The sequence below is a fragment of the Capricornis sumatraensis genome, chromosome 10 (assembly GCF_032405125.1).
Source record: "Capricornis sumatraensis isolate serow.1 chromosome 10, serow.2, whole genome shotgun sequence".
Classification (NCBI taxonomy): Eukaryota; Metazoa; Chordata; class Mammalia; order Artiodactyla; family Bovidae; genus Capricornis; species Capricornis sumatraensis.
In genome coordinates, this window is record NC_091078.1 from 15,983,153 (window position 1) to 16,006,022 (window position 22,870).

Below are 22,870 nucleotides of genomic sequence, written 5' to 3' on the forward strand. Positions count from 1 at the left end.
AGAAGATAACCAGAGAGGACTGCACATCAGGCAGAGAGGCTGCCCCTGGTCTCCAGTCTCGAGGCTTCTGCCGCCCTCCACTGAAGGGGCTCCAGGATGCCTCAGAACCGCCTCGGTTTCCCAAATGGCTTGAGACAGCTCAGAAGGAACTGTGATAAAACTGGCTGGTGCGCCCGAAGGGACCTCCTCCTCTCAGGTGGAGGGGCGACGCGGGGTCGAAGGGAAAGCCCGAGCCGGGGTCCCAAAGGTCGCCCGGACGGGCCCCGCCGGCACCGCCCTGTCCTACCCCAAAGGCGTTCCCGGCCTCAGCTGCGGCCCTAACGGGCTCCGTCGGCGGCCGGGGGCGCCCCGCCCTTCCCAGACCCGCCCCCGGCTCCATCTTGCTCCGGACCAGGTTGGGCCGTAACGCTGCTCCGCGGGGTCAGGTGAGGAACGGCGCCCCCTACCCTTGCAACCCCTCAGCCCCTCGGTTACCTCGCCGCGCCCAGCTCCGTGGCCCGCCACCCGGGAGTGGGCGGGGCCCCGCCTGCGGCCTCGCACCGGCGGGGGGGTACCGGGGGGAGGCTGGAGGGGCCTATAGGCCCCAGGGGTGGCCGGCGAGCCGGTGCGCGCATCCTGGGACCCGGGCTGCCTGGTGGGGACGTTTGGGCGGGGTCGGCGAGGTGGCCAGACCACGGGAAGTCCTGTTCGCCGGTTGTCTCTGCCCCTCGTCTGTCCGGGGATCCTAGGGAGCAGTGAGGCCTCTGGCGCAGGCAGGTGGACCACAGGTGGAGGGACGGAGGCCAGAGGATGGCCCTGCTGAAGCGGCCCTCTAGGAGAGCTGAGTAGGAAAACCAGCGAGCAGCTAGGTCCTCCTAGACTTCTTGGTGACACAGCAAATTTAGGGAAACGGGAAATCTGTACTTTGCTTAGTGAGCCCTAGGACGAATGCGGAAGGAAGCCTGAAATTGTACACTGGCCCAGGTTTATAATTCTTCGAAACTACTGTAGGAAGAAGCATTCCAGGGTTGATTCCTAGTCCCTAACCGGCAGCAAACCTATGCGGATATGCGCCTAACCTGGGTGAACTCTTCTACAGAAGATGATGGCTGATGTCCACCATAAAGTGACAGAAATGAAAGGAAGTCATGCAACTGCCTCTAAACTTCCTCCATTTCTGCCAGTTGGTGGGGAAAACTGATCTGATAAAGTAACCTGTCCTGATTAGATAATGAGTATAATGAGTTACCTACCAGTCAGGGAAGGGGTGTCAAGGTACTAGATAAGGAGGCAGAACTGCAAACCGAAGCCTTTCAGTCCTCCCTGGTGGTGTCTGCCTACCCTGTCCATGCCAGAGCCTCGTCCTGCCTCCAGTTCTTTATCGAAGAGCCCTTGCTGACAGATTTAAATGGTCCTTCCCAATCAAGAGGCAGATTTTGGAAAATTGTAGTATCTACTGTTGGCCATCTTCATTCACCCTTCCTGTTTTGCTTCATTTGTTTCATAAATTTGGAACAGCTACCTCCTGTGTTCCTGGGCTTCATGCCATCCCTGAGACTTGCCTAGTGAGACCCAGCCCTTTTAGTAGTTGACTCACTGGGTGGGGATGGTTTGGAGAACCAGGAATGCTTTTCTAGTCTTTTTAAAAGTAGTTGCTGACTAAGAATGTTGAAAAGGAAGTAAAAATTGTGGTTCAGTAGTATAGTCTAATTATTCTTTGGGCAAAGTTGAGTAGTTTGTTGAGTCACCCTTGGGTTTGTTTAAGCTTCGTACAAAAGCTTTTAAAATCTGAAATAGATGATACATGCATAATTCCAAAAGGTCTATAGCTACATTGAAAAGTCTCGTTATGCTCTAGTTCTCCTCTCCAGAGGTAACTGTTTCGTACTTTGTTGAGTCTACTTTCAGGGATATTCTCTATATACAAATAACTGTATGTTTTACACATTTGGTTGCAGATTATCTATGCAGTTTTTCATCTTGCTTTTTTCCCACTTAATGTGACTTAGAGATGATTTCATATATGAATAAAAGGAGAGCTGCTCATGTTTTTTTTATTAAACTGTTTCTTTTGTATTGGAGTATAGCCGGTTAACAATGTGATAGTTTCGGGTAGACAGCAAAGGGACTCAGCCATACATATAAGAGAGCTGCTCATTTTTAATAGTTGCCTAACATTTATTGTATGGCTTTCCGTAATCTGTTTTAGCTGTCCCTTATTAGTGGTCTTTTAGGTTGTTTTTAATGTTTTATTTTGGCCAAACTGCATGGCTTGTGAAATCTTAGTTGCCTGACTACGCCATAGCAGTGAAAGTGCTGAATCTTAACCACTGGACTGCCACGGAATTCCCTAACCTTTTTTTGTTACAAATAGTGCTGTAATGAATAGCTGTGTATGTATAATAATTTTGCATTTTTGTAAGTATTTTTATAAAGTACATCCTGGAAATGGCATTGCATTCTACTCTTTTATATTATTATTCTTTAAAATGTACCCAGATTCACTTTCTTAAAGTTGCTTTGTTTTCTTATGTGCAGATAGTATTGATCTTCATTCTGTTCTGAAACTCTTGTTGGCATAATTCCTCTAGAACCCTTAAAGGTGAGACTTAATGTAGTAGTTTTAGACTGTAGAAATAGGACTTTGTCACTGGCACAGTTCCTGAGATTTAGAAATTTAAATAGCTTATATAGTCTTTGGTGCTATAACACTTGTTGTCTTTAAAATTATTATTAATTTCTCCCATAAATTATTTTCAGACTTTTTCTTTGGAACCTGACCTCTTTTACCCTTGGTCCATCTGACTGTTCTTAGATGGTATTGCTTCTCCTTTACTCCTTTTATCAACTGGGCTTGGAGAAGAAGGAAAAAAAAATGATTTAACATCCTTTCCATCCAGATCTTTGGATCCCAAATGACTGCTTTAGAACTGTCTGAATCAGTATTCTTATTATCTTTCTTAATAATTTTTAACTTCCGCTAGATATACGCCCACTCATTTTCAATTTAGCAAGTTTTTAGCTTCTGTATTGTGCTTATGTCATAAGGGACACAATAATAACTTAAATTTATTTTCTAATTTTCCTATACTATACATTCAAAAGGCAGGCTACTTCCCCCTGCCCCTCTCATCTCTTTATCACACCTAGAACAGTGCTTTTTACATTATGGGTTTTTGTAAATGTTGAACTGGATTTGTTTGGAATCTTTTTTATTTAGATTTACAGTATTGTGTTTATCAGTGTTAGTTTCAGGTGTACAGCAAAGTGAATCACTTATACATATACCCACTCTAGATTCTTTTCCCATATAATCCATTACAGAGTATTGAGTAAAGTTCCCTACGCTAAACAATAGGTCTTTATTATCTATTTTATACATATTAGTGTGTATATATCATTGTTTGGGGTCTTGATAAAAGAGAAATACAAATTATTTATAGCTGTACTGGGGAGAAGAGCCAAAACCCATATTGATAAACTTGACAAATTAAATGGTAGATTCAGAAATACCTAAATATTCTGATATCAAAATATTGTTTACAGACCAGCAGCAATAGCATCACCTGGAAGGGTAGTTAGAAATACAGAATCTCGGGCCCCATCTCAAAACTACTGAACCAGCCTGCCTGATAGACTCTTTCAGAAGATGTGATTTGATTTAAATTGTGACAATGTGTATCTTCGAAGGCCTTATTCCTTATAGGAAATTACAGAGGACATTTCTTATTGTTGTTACAGAATGTCATACCCAGGCTATCCGCCCACAGGCTATCCACCTTTCCCTGGATATCCCGTAAGTATTGCCACTCATGATGCTAAAATAGCTCATGCCCTGGGAACAGGTGTTGTATAGGACTAGCCAGCCCATGACAGATCTTACAAATATGCTAGAGCAGGGGTATTAAATTCAAACAGCCAGAAGTACTGAGTAGAGTACGTGAGTAAAGGCAGGGTTGTGGAGGGACGACAAAGACTTGCATCACCTATGGAAAGGCACCTGTTAGTCCACTCAGCCTGATGTGGCCATACAGGGAGGTTGATTCAGTGTTGCTGGATATTCCATTTCTTTAAGTAAAGCCAACAATCTGGATTTTATATGAAACTGCCCATTTTTTTTTTAATTGGGAAATGCATATTTTTAAATGTTAAATACTGTATGATTCAATACAACATGTATGTAAACTAAATCCATCCTATGAGTCACTGGTTTTTAACCTTTGTGTTGGATGTTTAAAATAATTAAGAAGGGCTTGACTCAGAGAAGACAAATTGCAGTGGATTAGAGGGCCCTGAATTTGTAGTTCTGAGACTTTTAGTATTCTGAGTACATGTTATAAATGTGCCACCAAGTTCTACTTTGTTGTTTATCTGTACTGTTCTGAGGAATAACCTCATAGCTGAGGTTAATGTATTTCAGTTTTATGCTCGTAAGTATGTAGGGCTTCTTTGTAATTCTGGGTAAATAGAAAGAGGGGCCTATATGGATTAGTAACAATATGTGTACCTGTGTGTAAAGTGAATATATAGTTCTCCTGAATTTGTCATAAGAGAAATGAAATTTGTAACTATGTTCCCAGGTCCCTATGTACTAAACTGGACTCTGGCAACCATTTCTGTCAGTATAGGCTGATGCTGAAACAGACAATCTCACCATCCCAATGGTTCAACACAATAAAAACCTATTTCTTGCTTACTCCAGTCTCCTAGAAGTCAGTGGTGGGGATGATGGGGGAAGTGTGTGGTAGGGAGCTAAGAGACTTTGTTCCATTTCATCTTGTGGGTTTTCAGGCTCCTTTTATCCTCTGTTGCCATAGTATATTGACTCTACCTACCATCCTCTATTGCTTTGGAGTCTTCCACTGGATTCTTTGCTTCCAGCTGGCAGATGAAGGAAATGAGAGAGGAAGAGAGATCTTAGAGGACTGGGCAGGAAGCTGTGGGGACCAGGCTGGAAGTGGTGTACATTACTTCTGTCCACTTCTGTCCACTGTCGTTTACCAGTATTCAGTCATACGGTCCTATTTAACCTTAAGGGGGTCCTGGGAAATGTAGTCTCTGTGGCCTGGGGAAAAGTTTAGTGAACATGTAACAGTCTCTTTGGGTTTCTTCCCGGGTGGCTCAGTGGTAAAGAATCCACTTACCAAGCAGGAGAAGTGCGTTCAATCCCTGGGTCAGGAAGATCCCCTGGAGAATGAAATGGCAACTGCCTCTAGTATTCTTACCTGGGAAATCCCATGGACGAGGAGCCTGGCAGCTACAGTCCATGGGGTCTCAAAGAGTTGGACACGACTTAGTGAGTAAACAACAGTCTCTTCAGACTTAGACATTGTGTGATCTGGATTGAGGTCCAAAATGTCACACCTAGTATGTGCTTAGGTCACGTTTTTATTCTTTCCGTTATACACAGGTCCAGTGTATTACAAGAAAGCCATGAATTCTCTTTAAGGTAGAGAGGCAGATCTTTCCCATATTTCCAGGTGCTAGGAAAATGAAGAAACGATACTGAGCTTCGCTAGTTGTTCATGAAGCCTTGAGGTTTGAAATGAGACACTCCCAAATAGAGAAACAGACTCTTCTTGCCTAACACAGGTAGATTTACATAAAACTGAATTCTGTCAGACAGGTATCCTGACAAACTACTATACTGATAAACTAATATGAGATACCAGGACTTCTAATGGGCTTTTTAATATGTAAAAGAATCAGCTAGACCTTAACAGTTAGCTCTGTTTTCTTAGCTAGGTTTTGTTTCTCAATGAGCACATTCATTTGAAAACTTTTCTGGTTTTTCAGCCTACGGGTCAGGAGTCCTCTTTCCCTCCTCCTGGTCAGTATCCTTATCCTAGTGGTTTTCCTCCAATGGGAGGAGGTGCCTACCCACCAGCACCAAGTAGTGGCTACCCAGGAGCTGGAGGCTACCCTGCCCCTGGTGGTTATCCAGCCCCTGGAGGCTATCCCGGCACCCCACAGCCCGGCGGAGCTCCATCCTATCCTGGAGGTGAGTCGTGGGTTGTGGAAGTAGTGTAACACTTCTTTTCTTGTCTCTTTAATCCTTTTCGTTCCTGCTTGTTTTGTATGAAATCAGAGTTGCTCTTAGCCTGCTTCCTACCTTAGATAGTAAAGACTTAGCTGGCAAGATAGAGGGATAAAGATTCTGAGGAGGCATGAAAGCTGGAGAATTCTCAGGAGCGATCTCCAAAATTCTGTTGTGAAGGAATTAGAATAAATCTCATGGTCATAAAGGACTAATGGTTTGCTTGATAATTTGTAATCTTAAGAACTGATGGAGACATTTGATTTTAGCATGATTGTGACCTTAGGACAGCTCTGTCCACAAGATGTAAAAAAAGAAAAAAAGAAAAAACTTAGCACTTTTATATTGTAAGTCATTAGGGCAAATGAAAGAAGTAACATTTTTTTTAATGTATTTTTTAATGAGGAAGGAGTTGTTGAGAAGTTGAATTTAGACCAAAGGGACTGCTGCTGTAGCGTTATAGAATGTTTCTTTTATTATTTGTAAAGTTTTCACTTCAATCATGAGACCTGTCACTATAGTTTATTTTTCTCTCTTGTTCTTCTTCCAGGCCAAGGGTTTGGAGCCCCACCAGGAGGAGCAGGCTTTTCTGGTTATCCACAGCCACCTACACAGTCTTATGGGGGTGGCCCAGCACAGGTCCCGCTACCTGGTAGGTATCAGTTGTCCAGAGAAGCACGATGGCTTGATATTTTGAATTTTTCAGTTGCCATTGAAAGAACTTAGTTTGTGTTTGGGATCATCTTTAGTAAATGTTTATACTAAATACTTCTTAGGTACTATCTGGTTTTATGAAAATGTATTAATCTGATTAAAAAAGGTTTAATCATAAGATGGAAATAAGGACCTGTTTTTTTCAATTAAAAAAAAGTATCTCTCCTGAAGCCAAAAAAACAAAAACCTTTAGGAATTTCTCTGTCATTCATGTGACACGAAGGGAGTGAGCCCAGAACCATGTGCTGCCATCCTTTCCAAACAGAATCAGAATTAATCTGGTTCAACTATTTTGTTCTTCTTTTTAAAGTATTATTTTTAAAGAAATTGTGTTAAATTGTTTTAAAGAAATTATAACATGGAATATTTTTAAAGGTCCTTGTGACCAAAGTTGTGTTTTGATTCAGTATATCATGATACCTAAAAATTATTCTAGTGAATAACATAAGTGTGAATGTCCTCATATGTTTCCATATTCGTAATAAATCAGTGCTGTTTTGAAAAATTAGATAGTTAATACCTGTTTGCTGTATTTTTTTCTTAATATATAGGTGGTTTTCCTGGGGGAGCGATGCCTTCTCAGTATCCTGGAGGACAACCTCCTTACCCTAGTCAGGTATTTTTCGTTTCTGTCTTTTAAATTAAGTCTGCTAAAGAAGGGCACTACTCCTTTATTGATCTTAGAGATTTCCTTGAAGCAGGGAAGACGGTCTATAAGAGACACTGAAGACTTTAATCTTTGCTTCTGATAGACTCCATGCTCTTTAGTCCACCAGTGTCCTGATGACTTTGATAAGACAAACATAGGTCCCTTCTCTCAGGTGATGACACCCATACTCTTTTCTTCATAGAGATTCAATCATTAGATTGGATTCTCGGCATTGGTTCTAGTTCTCTTTCCTCGTCCCTTGCTGGCAGTATAACTGTGAACTCAGGTGGCTGGGTGATTGATATTTCTAGCTGTGTTTTATGAAGTATTGTTTTATTTTCCATTTTTGCCTTTATAACTTTCCACTCTTCTTTCAGATCAATACAGAATCCTTTCCTTCCTATCCTGTTTTCTCTCCTGTTTCTTGGGATTATAGCAGTGAAGTGAGTAAGGTTTTCTAATGTTCACTAATCACTCAGTCCCCTAAATGTGCCTTCATTTGTTTCTAATTTCTTGTGTATTTGTCTCTCACCACTTCCTCGTGGGCTCATGATAGCTATTTCATCTTTATGTCCCTTTAGTGCTTGGCAAGCCCTTTAAGCGTGGTAGTGATTAATGTCTGTTAAATTGATTTTTCAGTAGTCTCAGAAGGCCTCCCATATATCAAATCCTTGCCCCATTTCAGTGTAGCTCCTTACTTTAATGTGAAGTTTTATTCTTTAACTGACTTGTTAATTCTTTTATACCCTATGCCGGTTACTAGGAACATAACCAGTTTTACGTTTACTTTATCTTGATTTTCTCATTTCATACTGTCTATTCATAAAAGTCTAGCGTTTTTAAGCTTTTTCTTCGGCTGGGTTGGGAAAGGGATTACAGTATTGGAAGAGAAACAATTTAACCATTTTCTGGCTTACTTTCCTGATTTGAGGTATTTGAGCTCCAGAGAGATTAAGGAACTTGTCCCAGGCCACACAGCTAGTGAATGACAAAGCTGAGACTAGATTCTAGCTCTTCTGTTTTCCAGAACAGCGGTCTCTTTGTTAAAATATGCTACTTTACTGATAGAATAAATGATATTCCTTGAAAGCCCATAGTACGTTGCTTTCACTTCTTTTTTAAAAAAATTATTGCAAGTTGATTGTCAATCATAGTATAAAGCTGTAGCTATTCTAATCATTTGTTATGAGAATTTTTATTTTAGTTTAGTTTAAGCATGTGTATACTTTTAAAGACATCATTTTATGAGTGAATATAAAAGATTTTTAAACATAAAAACACTTAAAGTAAAATACACATATACCTGCAGCTTATCTTGTGTAACAATTACCATCTTAAACTAAAACCAGGGAGTTAACAGAGCGGTAGATTTTGGAAGAGCTTTTAGATGGAGATGGAATAGACTACCTCGTGAGCTCCCTGTCACTGAAAATCCTCTGGTGGAGGTTGGTTGCTGTGTGTGTGTCTTGCTTGAGTAGTTCAGGCAAGTGACCTCTCTTGATTGATCCAATTCTAATTCTGTGGCAGGTTTTCAGCAAGAAGGTTGGAATCAAATGGGTGTCAAAGGGTGGAACTCTTGGTGGCAGATAGTATGGGCTTTGCTATGCTGGGAAATCCTCTGTAGTTAGTGATTTGACCTCAAGAACATGGACCCTGATTTCTTTTGAGTTCAAAATAATGCCTGCAGGATGACAGTATTCTTGATGAAGAGTCACTTCAAACTTAGACTTTGAACAAAGAATAAAACAAAGCCATTTTTCCCTCCAGATGAAAAATGGAATAGGTTTTTGTTGTTTTTAGAAACAAGATGACAAAATGAGAGTCATCAAACAGTACCTGATGGGAGTTAGTTTCTCTTACTACCTAGTTCAGTGTATTTTAAACAGAACCTTCTGCCCTGCTTAGGATTTTGGTCACAATGGTTACATCAAAGGAAACTTTCATAGTTTCATAAGCCTCATGTAAAGGCAATATGTTGAAAAAGTTTTTCTACTTGAATATATGCTACAAGTAGAATACTTTTAGTTTTCCTTAAAACCACAATACAAATATTTCTTTGCTTACGTTGCTGGCTTAGAAACTAGTGACAGATGATTGTTAGGCTTATTGGTAGGAAAAAATGTATAGATGAGTGGGAGGAATTACAGACTGTAAAAGTGTTTGCTGAAAGATGGTCTGGTCTGCTTCTCCCCAAACACTTTGTCCCCACAGTTACTAGCATATTGCTGTATTCAATGGGTATAACTTGAAATACAGCTTCAGTTGCCTAAATAGCAGCTGAATAATTTTATATTTTGAAGTGATGTTGATTTCATCTTTAAATGATACTTTAGAAATACTTGGTTAAATAAAACATATTATTAAAATTAATTTTTTTTAAATGTGGTGGGATATCATCTTGTCTCATCTCTCTTAAGCCCTGATTTGAGTCTTTTAAGAAAACTAATAAACTGTTTGATAACTTTGTATTTAGAATTTTTAAACTTAATTTTGTAATAATTTCAGACATTAAAAAGTTGTAAAAATTATATATGGTTTAGTTACCAAGTGTGTCTGACTCTTTGCAACCCCATGAATTGTATGTAGCCTGCCAGGCTCCTCTGTCCATGGGATTATCCAGGCAAGAATACTGGAGTGGGTTGCCATTTCCTCCTCCAGGGGATCTTCCTGACGCAGGGATCAAACCCAGGTCTCCTGCATTGCAGGTGGATTCTTTACTGACTGAGCCAATTCCTATATACATACCCTCTACTCAGATTCCCCAAATATTAACTTCTTACATAAATACAGTGATGAAGAATTAATGTTTTAATGATGCTATTACTCGACCTTTAGTCTTTATTCAGATTTCATTAACTGTCCCAGTAATGTCCTTTCAGCTCAGGATCAAATCCAGGATGAAACACTGTGTTTGTTGTCATGTCTCTTCAGTTTCCTTTAATATGAAATAGTTCTTCAATCCTTGTTTTCATCACCTTGACATGTTGGAAGAGTACTACCAGTTATTTTGTAAAATATTCCTTTATTTGGGTTTGTCTGATAAGTCCCTCCGATTAAATCTAGGTCATGCCTTTCTAACAGGAATACCACAGAAGTGATGCTGTGCCCCTAGTGTCTCTTATTGTTGATTTACCCTCTTACTGGTGATAACTGGTGGTGATCATTTGTTTCAGACAATGTCTGCTAGGTTTTCTGCTGTAATGTTACAAAGTATACAAATTATACTTTTATCCACTAATTTTAGCATCAAATTAGTGACTCTTGCCTGAAACACTTATTACTGTGGTCTTTGTCATTGGTGATTTTTAAATTTCCTCATAGACTGGTATTTTAAAAATGTATCCAATTTATATTAAAAATAAATAAATAAATAAATTTTTTAAAATAAAAAATGTATCCATTGTTTTGCTTTTTGGTTTGTCCTTAAAAAATTGATGAATAACTCCAAGAGTCTCTAGTCATCGATTTCATTTTTGTGCTTTTCTTATTGTAAGCTGTTTTATTTTATGTCTAGTAATCAGAGCCTATACTGAAAATGAAGAGAGATTACCAAAATTACTTTGCTTGTTTGAAATCTCACTGGGCAACTCCGACTCTGCGTCCCTAAAGCCATTATTATATTCTTTAAATAAAACACTGCCACTCATCTCACACTACTCAGGGATCAATCTCTTTTTCCCCCTCTTCTCCCTTGAAGAAAACCAAGGCATAGAAAGATTGTGACTAATTTCACAAGCTTGACTGTCTTGTTTCCTGAAAGTCTGGTGTCATGCTGTCTTTTGGCAGGAGAAGGATGGTCTATATCTGTTCCGCCACAAAAATAAATATTCTTGTCCTGAAACCTCAGCACTGGCTTTCTTGCCCGAGAGTGACGATTGGAGAAGTCTTAAGTTGTTGTCTTATTAGCAGAGAAACCTGAGTTGGGAGGAATTTTTTATTTTAAGCTAGTGTTTCTTTTATTAAAGATGTTGAACATTTTTTCATACTGTTTTTCTCCCAGTTTTATTGAAACCCAATTGAATAGAACATTGTGTTAGTTTTAGGTATGTAACATGTTGATTTGGTATATGTATATATTGTGAAAGGATTAGATTGCCACAATAACTGACCTGGGTTTTATGCCTCTTGTTCTCAGCCTGCTGCGATGACTCAGGGAACTCAGGGAACAATCCGACCCGCTGCCAATTTCGATGCTATGAGAGATGCTGAAGTTCTTCGTAAAGCGATGAAGGGTTTTGGTAAGGAAAACGTATTTTACCGTAGTAAAACTAAGGTTTATATCATAAAACCAAGTTTAAATGTGAGCCTGTGTGCACACGCCTCAATTTAATCTAGCACCAGGAACCTTGTAATCTAAAAAATGTCCTCAGTGAGCACCCCACACAGACCTCATCCTTACTTAGACATGTGTGGTTCTTCCAGGTACAGACGAGCAGGCAATTATAGATGTTGTGGCCAATCGTTCCAATGACCAAAGGCAAAAAATTAAAGCAGCTTTTAAGACCATGTATGGCAAGGTATGCTTTGTTTTGTTTCATTTTCTTTTTAGGACTCAGCAAGAACAGTGGCCTGTAGGCCCCGAATTCTGTCAGGTTGGATACTATATTTTTATTAGTACTGATAAGTATAAAGTAGAGACAGCTAGACTTCAGAGATCTCAGAAGAGGTGTATTCAATATTTATTTCTCTTAAAAGCCTTTCCAGTTCTAGAGTAGTCCTTGATCTCATAATCATACCCATGTACTATGTCTGGTAGGTGACACATGTTCAGTAGAAAGTAGATCATGACCTTAATGATAATCATTAGCTTGGTTCAGTCTTCTCCTTGAAGTGGGATTCAAGGACTTCTTATGTGGCCCTTGCTTATTCTTGGCCCGTGGCATCGTCTTTCACTTCTCTCCCTCCTTGCAAACATATCCTGTTTTACAGTTTTATAGAACCTCTTGCCATTCCCTGCACACATGCTTCTGTGGTTGATATATGTTGTTTTCTCGTTCTGGAATATCTTTTCCTCTTTTGTCGCATGGCAAACAAGCTCTCCAGGATTTGGCTCGTTTAAGCTACTTTGTGAAGTTTCTCTCATTGCTTGTTCCACTGTGATCTCATAGCACTTTGTAAGACCTCTGCTGTAACTAATCTCAGTGCCCACTCCCTAAAAACTGTGAGCTGCCCTAGGGCAAACCATGTCATATTCATCATTGTGTTTATAGTACCAAGGACAGGAACAATAACAGATAGCCACATAAACATTTGTTGAGTGGATGATCAGTGAGTAAATCCATCAAGATCCTATGGCTGACAGGTGCCATGGCTTCTTAAATATAAAGGGCAAGTGGGGGTAGCATTGGTTTGTCATTCAGATAGGAATCCTAATTTCTGACATTCCCTGGATCCAGTTAACTTTTCTCAGAATGGGAGTAGAGACCCACTGACCTGATTCATCTTTCCTACTCTGCTTTCCCTCTCTGCCCAACCCAGTGTCCACTTCCTTAGTCTTAAGTCTCTTTAAGCGACATAAGCTCTAGGTTCCCTTAGGGTTCAACATCAGCCTCATTTTTCTCACAAAAATATTTTTTATATTATGAATTTCTTTAGTTCACATGTAGTCTGTGCTTTGTTGTCCTAAATTTTCTTGTGTATCACTTTTGAATTAAAACTAAATTCCCAGACTATTTTCCTTACCCACCGCCACTTTTTCTCTGGACTTCTTATTAATAAAAACACTGTTCCTCTAGCCAGCTGTGGAGTCTTTGATCCCACATTCTTCTTTCTCAGTCAGTCAGTGAATATTGTTTCAGTGCCTGTGTATGCCAGGCACTGCTTTGTCCTGGCAACTGGTTATTGCTTGTCTTGTAGATCTAATCTGTAAAAAGGCTCATTAGAAATGTGTCTTCTATCTCCTTCTTTTCATTCCATTTCCACTGTCACCACTCAAACCCAAACCTTTATTACTCCTTATCTAAGTATTCCAGTAGGCTAAATTTCATATATATCTTTGGTCATTATAATCCATACTGCCTGTTGTTTTCTTATGTAAAAATTTTCAGTGACTCCTCCCAGCATGCAGAATCAAATCCATGTTCTTTAGCTTGGTATTCAAGGTAATAATTCAAGAATATAGTTTCAACTTTGTTTTTATTAATGTCTAAAAACATTATTCTTAACAAAATTGGTTGTCTTATTGTCCCATTGAATAAACTTTGCTCATTCTTGTGTCTATACTAAGTAATTCTCAGCCTGAGCAGAATGTCACAATTTCTTTTCACATTTAAAAACACATGCAGAATCTCTGAGTATTCATTCTTGACATAATTTTTTAGAAAAATTCTGCAGATCATTTTAATGCATATACCCAAGGCTAGGAACAGCTTGTGTGTTCTTGTTTGTTTCCCTCCTCCTTACCTGAAATATCTTTCTCCTTTCTCTTTGCTAATTTTTGCATGCTCTTCAATATCTTCACTGAAGTCTTCTCTGACGCTCTCTAGCCCACTTTAACTTTTCCTACTTCAACTTATTTCTGTGCTGCTTATTCAGCTGGTGCTGGAGAACAGGCTGCTGTATTTTAGGTTTTAGATGTTTGTCTTTTCTTCTCAAATAAGAACACAATGATGATGATTTCTGCTTCCTCATAAAACAAGAAGTTTCTTATACTAAGTAAATACATGTTTATCATTTTATTGATTTGAATTATTCTTTGTTTCCGATTCCTCTTTTTTTGTACCTGGTGTAGTGGCGGAACTACAGTAAGTTTATTATCAAGTATTTATTGATAGGACGACTGAAATATATCTTCTTGAATATAATAAGCTTAAATACTTATTCCATAGTGTATGATATTCTGAACAGAAATTGAGGTTTTCTTAAAGTAGTTCAATTCCATTTTTCTCGTATTTCCCTTAAAAAAATTTAAGCAAAACAAAATTTGGAAAGCTCATATACTGAATTTGTGTTTGTAATGTAACAGGATTTAATCAAAGATCTTAAATCAGAGTTAAGTGGAAATATGGAAGAACTGATCCTTGCCCTCTTCATGCCACCTACATATTATGATGCCTGGAGTTTACGGAATGCAATGAAGGTACTATATGGCATTTACTTTGAGTATTTTATCCTATTTCAAATGTAAAACCCCATAAATTATGGCAGTTCTGAGTTTACAGTGACAGGTAAACCAATATATTATTTTATATCATCTGAATACATAGAGCTTTTCAGTCTGGAGGCCAGAGTTATATTTGGTGGAACAGTAAGATTTAATAACTTATAGAAATTTGCTTTTTGTTTGTAATTCTCTCTCATTCTCCCTTTATTTCACATAGGGAGCAGGAACTCAGGAACGTGTGTTGATTGAAATTTTGTGCACAAGAACAAACCAGGAAATCCGAGAAATAGTCAGATGTTATCAATCAGAATTTGGACGAGACCTTGAAAAGGACATTAGGTCAGATACATCCGGGCATTTTGAACGTTTACTTGTATCCATGTGCCAGGTGAGTATTGAATTAAGTGTCTGAGTGTTGGTGGAGGGAACATTCTTTACTGCCTACTGCCAGTGGGCATTCTTTATTCCTTTTAATATCTAGTCCCCTTGGAATCTTGACATCTTTAAGAGGGACAACAGAGAATCATTTGTATGGGTTTCTTTATTTCTGTATTGAAAATGATTTCTGCAAATCTGGTTGTTGTAAGGAATCGGCAATTAACCGCATGAAGGTTGTATGAAATCAGAAATCAACTTGAGGCTCTGTGTCTTAGAATGAAGCTGAGTCTGTATTTTTAAGGTTAGCATCGTTCTGCTAGTTAATTGGGACCATCAGCTGAAGATATGCAGGCCTGCCATGCAAGGTGACAAGAGTGAGACAGAAATGCAGGAAACATTTCAGCATCCACTGAAACACCGTGCTTAAATACCTTCCTTGTTCTGATTCCCTAGATTTGCTGGCAGAGTTGCAGAAAATTCTCCAAATAGGGTATTTGGAATGATACTATATATAATCAGGGTATATTTGAAGATGATGATGCAAAAGACTAGCATACTGATTCAGTATCAGGAGTTACTGGCTATCCCGCTAGTACACAAGGCTGGACAGTCTTGAAGATTCTAAAAGCAGAGGAGAGGCTCTCAGAGCAAAGGGATGTAGTTGCAGAAAAGACAGTGTGCCAGAGCGTGCGGGTATGGAAATGAGAAAACAAAGCAAATGGGTGGGAGGACATTGAATTTACCACAGAGCCGGAAGGTAGCTTAGCATGAAAAGAAACTCAGAAACACAGATTTAAAGCTAAAGAAATGATTATTCAGACTTTAATGAGGTGCTGAATGTCTCTTTATGCAGGGTTCAAGGCCCAACCATTTTATAAAATAAAGGACCCTCTTCCAGGAAGTGGCTTTCTAGGACAGTGGGACCATATTGTGTGCTTGAACCCAAAGGCAGTCATCTGGGGAGTTGGTGTTGAGCTCCTTTGCCTGTGCTGTATTCAGCCTGTTTAGAATAGGCTTGTATACATTGCTTGTGCCAGTGACCTTCAGAAAACAGTTCCTCAGCCTTCAAGCACACGGCTCCATTCTGTTCCTCAGACAGACACTAAGACTCTAGAGGGCGACCTTTTCCTTGTTTGGGTTTGTGTTTCTTTTTCAGAGAGAAACCAACGACCCATCCAAGCTTTACTCTTACTCAGGCCCCGAGCTTCCTCTCTCCCTCTCTGCCCCATCCCATCCCAGGGAAGAGTTTGGTCTATAGATGGATACAGACTGTCAGCACTTGTGTTACTCACATATTAAGATTGCACTTGGATGAATGAAAGGAAGTTCACGAAGCCTCTATACTGTATGCTTCCTCTTTTGGCTTAACTTCCTTGGAGGGAGGGGCCTTGTCTTTTCTTGGGTCCCCACCACATAGCACATCCTGTTGGTTCTGTTCCTCTGGAGAACCCTGACTAAAATACTCTGGTACCAAATAAGAGCTCCATACCTTTTAGGTACATGGTAAATGTAAAGTGGAACTCAGTATAATGCTGATTTTAAATCCCAGCTAAGCAGAATCATACTGTGTTAATTTGAGTGGTAGTTCATATCTCCTAGGAGACGAGGTCCGGAAAGCATGGCTTAGGAGTCGCTTCATCATGAGAAATCTAAAGTTACTTCAGACCTTGGAGTTCAGGGATATCCAGCTTCTGGGACATCTCAGTGCATCTCTCCCCAAGCTAGACAAGAGACAGTGCTCACTGGCTCAGAACATGGACTGATGGAAGGAGACCCTATCACAAGAGAAGCGAAAAGTGAAATTCCTTTGATGGCCGAGGGATTTCTCCCAGAGGGTGGAAGTGGCTGCATTGTCAGTGTTCAGAACTTGTGGGTCATGAGTTTGTGTGTGTGGCCACAGCCTCTGGAGGTGCTATAGTCTGCAGTTTCAGTACAGTCTCTTTCTCCTGGCCCAGTTACCACCCTTCAAAGCACCTCCTCAGAGAAGCTTTCCTGGGCTCTCCTTGGCCATTTGTCATTCCCTGCTCTGAGCCTGCATTTAATTCCCGAGAGTTTGGTTGTAGCCCTAATCCCTCTTTGGAGACATCTTTTATCTCCTTCGTGGGAGGAATGGAGTAGTGATAGTCATTTCCAGTCTCTTTGGTTTGTATCATACCTAGACTTTCAATACCTGCTACTGGAGAAATGTTTATTGAATAAAAACAAAAAACCCCCACAGCTTGTAAACCAAGGATCAAACCCAAAAGAGTAATTTCTTTAAGAATCCCTGTCTCTTTAGTCTATAGAGAAAGCTTTTTAAACTGAATATCAGTAAAATTGTCTATACCTTCAAAAGTAAAATGTCTGTATAATTTTTTATGGAAACGTTTTCTAATTTAGCTCTCAAAGCCCTGTAAAACCTCTTGTTTTAATATAACCTCATCAAACCATGATCATACATTATAAAATCCATAGTTGGCAATGTAATAAAATACTAGTTACACTAGTATAGTTTCTTTGGAAGTGAGAGACAAGCGTGAAAAACTTTATGCATTAATTTTTAGTAAATTGTCCTTTTAAATTCAAAAGTGACCATATTAGAAAACCTTGTTTTAAAAATAAGACTTGTATCACTTTCTTCTAACTCCTGCTTTCCTTTTTTTGCAGGGAAATCGTGATGAGAACCAGAATGTTAACCACCAACTGGCTCAGGAAGATGCTCAGCGTCTCTACCAGGCTGGTGAGGGGAGACTAGGGACAGATGAATCTTGCTTTAACATGGTTCTTGCCACAAGAAGCTTTCCTCAGCTGAAAGCTACCATGGAGGCCTATTCCAGGGTATGAGCTTTTCTTTTGAAGATTTTGCTTCTATTTTGAGGTGTCAAAATATTTCAACCCCTATACTTTTTTGTCTACAGATGGCTAATCGAGATTTGTTAAGCAGTGTCAGCCGTGAGTTTTCCGGAAATGTTGAAAGCGGTTTGAAGACCATCTGTAAGACACCTTTCCTGTTTTCGTGTTTTGCTTCATTTTGTTTGTAAATGAGTGTTATTTGTTTCAAATAACTTTGAATAGTTGTTCCCATTAAGTGGTGATTCTTAGTATAGCCTCCCTGGAGTCTGCTCAGGCAGAGACAAGCTAATCCTATGTTTTTATATGCAGTTCCCTATGAATGGTTGGTGGTATGATCAAATAGGATTGTTTTGGAATTATTTGGTCTTTATTCTCTATACCCTTCTTGAGGACTATACAAAAATATATAATGGGTTGTAGCATTTCCATTAAGGTAAATGGGAAGCCCTAAGGAAACTACAGAGTGCCACCGCACAAACCATCATTTTGAGCCCCCAAACGCCTTTCAAGTATTTAGCCAAAGGAGACCCTTTTCCATTTGAAATTAAAAGCCCAGTTTTTGGTCCTGACGTCCAGAAGCTTAATGAAATGGAAATTTTGTTTTCATGGAGAATATAAGACTAAAGAGAATGTTAGTAACACATTGGTATTAGCAATTGAATATTTTATAAATACTACTGTTGTAATTGTAGCTAACACAATAACGTACAGTTAGTCCATCTCTATGAAAGGTAGAGCCTTTGCTAACTTAATTTTCTTAAGAGAAAACATGTCAGATTTCTTATTATCATTCTCAAGTCTGTGTTTTCTTATTTATCTTGGAATCTATCTTACATCCTTCTTTCAGTCAAAGGATACATTTGACATCTAGAATTCAGATTTTAGTCATTTTTCCGTTTAGTTAGGTATTACCAGGCTACAGTTGCTACGCATTTTCTCATGTTAAGGGGGAAAATGTTAAGAATCTTAAGTGACTGCATCTGTGGAGAGAAAATCGGATTTACTGGCCAGAGGGAATCTTGTAGAATTGAAGGTAGACTGTCTGATGTAGCTGGAAAGAAAGAGGGATGCTGAGAAAAATCACGGGGGAGAGCACTCTACAACTCACCTAAGATTTCTGAGATAATTACATGGGAAATGCTCCAAAGCAGCTGGAAGTGATAGATGAAGCTGGTGTGTGGACATCTTCGTCAAGTCACGATTTCTCGTCTGAAGCCTCTCTCACTTTCAGTGCAGTGTGCCCTGAACCGCCCTGCCTTCTTTGCTGAGCGGCTCTACTATTCTATGAAAGGCGCCGGCACAGATGACTCCACCCTGGTCAGGATTGTGGTCACTCGAAGTGAGGTGAGGCGCTCTCTTTCTGTCTGATCGTCACTTGATTTTGAATGTTGATTCTTTTTTCTTAGTGATATATTAAACACAATTTTTCTTCTAGTTTTATTGAGATGTAATTGATATACCTCACTGTATAAATTTAAAGTGTGCTGCATAGAGATTTGACTTACATCAGGAAGCAATTATCACAGTAAATTTAATGAACATCCATCATCTTATAAAATACGAGATTAAAGGAAAATATTTTTCCTTGTGATGAGAACTTTTAGGATTTACTCTCTATAACATAAAGCAGTGTTAATTATATTTTTCACATTGTATATTACACCTCTAGTAACTTATCTTATAACTGGAAGTTTGTACCTTCTGATTGTCGTTCTCCAGTCTGCCTCCCTCAATCCACTACCTCTAGTAACCACAAATCTTATTATCTTTTTGTTTAAGTTTGTTCGTTTTTGAAGTGTATTCGCCTATAGTACTCTGCTGGTTTCTATTATAAAGCATTGTGATTTGATATTTCTATACATTTTAAAAGGATTCCCATGAAAAGTCTAATTATGACATATCATCATACAAAAATATTCACATAGTTATTGACTGTATTCCCCACTCATTCATACTCTTCGCTCATTTATTTTGCAACTGGGAGTTTGCGCCTCTTACTCTTTCACCTATTTCTTTCCTGCCCCCAACCCCCTCCCTTCAGGTAACAAATAGTTACCTGTTTGTTCTTTGTGTCTTTAACTCTGTTTTGTTATATTTGATCATTTGTTTTTTCTGATTCCACATGTAAGTGAAATCATACAATATTTGTCTTTCTCTGTCTCACTTAGAATGTTAATTTCTTAAAAGTTCCTCCGTTGGTTGTCAGTCCATGAGTGACGTTAAGAAAGAGCTCTGTTTTTCACTGCTGGTAGAGGTTGTATAAAGCATAGCGTTCACCTTCTTCCTGCTGTGAGAGGCTTGCTTTAGTGAAACAGACTGCCAGGGAATTCAAGAAGAGGTTTATCTTTTCGTTTTCATTTTGCTTATGTAAAAAACTGGATGAGGGAATTCCCTGGTGGTCTAGTGGTTAGGGTTCGGCACTTTCACTGCCAAGTTCAGCAGCCAGGGAATTGAGATCCTGCAAGCATGAGGCGCTGCCAAAAAAAAAAATCAACAAAAAGCTGTATGAAAGACCTATGCAGATTAACCCTGTTGGACATAAAAATTCTTAAAATTTAGCATGCACTGTATAATAAAATAACTTAAAAGTTTTATCTTTATCTTTTTACTTAAATATAGCCTCAGTTGTATTCCTTTCTTTGACTTTGTATATTTAGTAGACTTTTTTTAATTGAAAGAAAGCATGTACTACAAAATTGTATGAAAGAAGGTAAATCATATTTTAAAAGACAACTATAATACAATAATTGGAAAAACTTTGTTGTGTCTTTGTTTTTAGACTTAAATTTTCTAAGCAGGATCTCTTTCTCTTTAATTATAATAAAATATACGTAACACAATTTACCATTTTAATCACTTTTAAGTGTATAGTTCCGTGACATTAAGTACATTCCCATTGTTGTGCAGCCATCACCGCCAGAACTTTTTCAACTTAAAAAACTGAAAATCTATATTCATTAAACAATAATTCACCATTCTTTTTGCTTCCCAACTCCTAGCAGCCACCATTCTATTTTCTATCTTATGTATTGCAATTTGACTTCTCTAGCTAATTTATATAAGTGGAATCATAAAGTATTTGTCCTTTTTAACATTTTTAGGGTTCAGCCACATTGTAGCTTGTGTAAGAATTTCCTTCTTTTCTAAGGCTGAATACTATTCCATTGTATGTATACATTGTGCTCATGTCCGACTCTTGGTGACCCCATGAACTATAGCCCGCCAGGCTCCTCTGTCCATGGGATTTTCCAGGCAAGAATACTGGAATTCCTTCTCCAAGGAATGTATACTCTGCCTTTTGTTTATCCATTCATCTGCCAATGGACACTTGGGTTGCTTCCACCCTTTGACTGTTGTGAATAATGCTGCTTTTAACATGGGTGTGCAGATATTTGAGCCTGTGTTTCACTTTTGTGGATACTCAGAAGTGCAATGGTTGTGTCGTATGGTAATGCTATTTTTATTTATTTGAGTAATTACTATACTGTTTTCCAGTGGCTGCACCATTTTACATTCCTACCAGCAGTGAACAGGGATTTCAACTTCTCTGCATCCTGGCCAACACTTTGCTAGTGCTGGTATAAATGCTAGCTATAAAATGTCAGTCCTTTGGTGTTTTTTCCCCTCTGCTTTGGTTAAAATTAGGATCTTTTCACCACTAAAGAATAATTTTAATAGATTATCAGTTTTCTTTAACAACTTTTTTTCTAATATTACAAACATTGTGTCTTGCATGCAGATCGATCTTGTGCAGATAAAACAGATGTTCAGTCAGATGTATCAGAAGACGCTGGGCACAGTGATTGCAAGTGACACAAGTGGAGATTACCGAAAGCTTCTTCTGGCCATTGTGGGCCAGTAGGAGAGATTTTTATAAATGAATGAAGCTATTCAAAGCTTATCCTGCAAAGCAATGACTGACCTGCATGCAGCAACATCAACCCTCACCTAAACAAAAGAGCTTTTACTAAGGACTGTGTCAGGGTATTGTGCTTGGTTTGCACATGTGGTTATTGCCTTAATTCCAATGTTATTTTTTTCTCTATGTACAATCAAGTAAAGCCATATCACAATGATGAAGTAATAATGCAATGTTTGTAAAGCGTAATTCTCACTGCACTTATTCTAAATAGGACACCGAATTGAGTAAAAGTCACAATAGTTTCAAATTCTGTGTAATAATATTGAATAAATTTTAATAAATAATATTGAACATTAGAAAAAACTCTTTGCTTTCCATTGGACAGTTTATAGTTGGTAGTATCTCAAAATTGTATTACTTTTTAAAACAAATTCAGCTGTTTTGACCTAAAAGAGTAATTTGCATCTTACTTCACATGAATCAGTATTCTATATTCATAAACATTGAACTTCCCACATAGAAAATAGTTTAGTATTGGCTGTAGCGGCTTTTTAAAAAGAGATTATATGTTTATATGCCTAAAATATATAGCCTACTTTTGTGTCTACTAAGACTGCCTATAGATCTTTATTGGCCCTTGATTTTAAAAAAAATTATAAAATACTTTAATTTTAGTTGCAGTTTAATCATGATTCAAGAAAATGAAGCTTGACACATAAAAGGTGCCAAATGAATGAATGAATGGATGAAGCTTAAATCATCTTCCTGGGAGACTGAATATTAGTTTTTTGGAGAAGTAGTTCAGGAACTCAGTTTGTGCTATAGCAGTGTGATTTCAAACCTGGGTTTATTCCCAGTACTAAGCAATTGCTTATTATGTTGAGCATTACAATAGGAAGTTAGGGAAAGTACAAAGGAAGGAGGTTTGTAATCTAGTGGGGGATCTAAACAAAACGTAGGATACAAGGATATTGTTAGATTATAAATTCTTCTGAGAATAATAACCCTATTTGTTCTTTTTGTTGAGCTCTCTAGCACAAAGCAGATTTTTAATATACATATGGTGAATGATTGTACTAAAAATTGAGGGAAAGAATAGTAAATATCAATTACAATTCAGTGAACATTTGTTTGGGGGTAAGTGCCAAGGGACATACATGCAAGGTGGTATAAGACACAACCTTACTCTTAGAGAGAGAGGCCTATGTATAGCTGTAGTGTGAGGAGAAAGCAAGATACACTGGTAGAAGGATAGCAGGCCAAGATAGATTTCTGTCATAGATTTTGGAAAAATAACCAACAGCAATAGGATTTGGT

The 22,870-nt window shown here is 38.6% G+C and overlaps 1 protein-coding gene across 2 annotated transcripts; it reads left to right on the top strand.

Annotated features, from left to right (window-relative positions):
- The first annotated feature begins 388 nt into the window (after positions 1 to 388).
- Positions 389 to 21,850, top strand: ANXA7 (annexin A7). 2 transcript variants are annotated; one of them, XM_068981689.1, is made up of 14 exons: positions 389 to 425; positions 2,518 to 2,581; positions 3,721 to 3,775; positions 5,776 to 5,980; positions 6,567 to 6,668; positions 7,282 to 7,346; positions 11,515 to 11,617; positions 11,802 to 11,896; positions 14,344 to 14,457; positions 14,699 to 14,869; positions 17,506 to 17,676; positions 17,757 to 17,832; positions 18,923 to 19,035; positions 21,431 to 21,850. In XM_068981689.1, the coding sequence occupies exons 3-14, from the start codon at positions 3,722 to 3,724 to the stop codon at positions 21,551 to 21,553; spliced, it is 1,392 nt and encodes a 463-aa protein (XP_068837790.1). In that variant the 5' UTR covers positions 389 to 425; positions 2,518 to 2,581; position 3,721; the 3' UTR covers positions 21,554 to 21,850. The 2 variants fall into 2 exon arrangements, with proteins under 2 accessions (XP_068837790.1, XP_068837789.1); XM_068981688.1 differs by lacking the exon at positions 2,518 to 2,581 and adding an exon at positions 7,757 to 7,822 and having other exon boundaries at positions 394 to 425; positions 6,558 to 6,668.
- Positions 21,851 to 22,870: the final 1,020 nt, after the last annotated feature.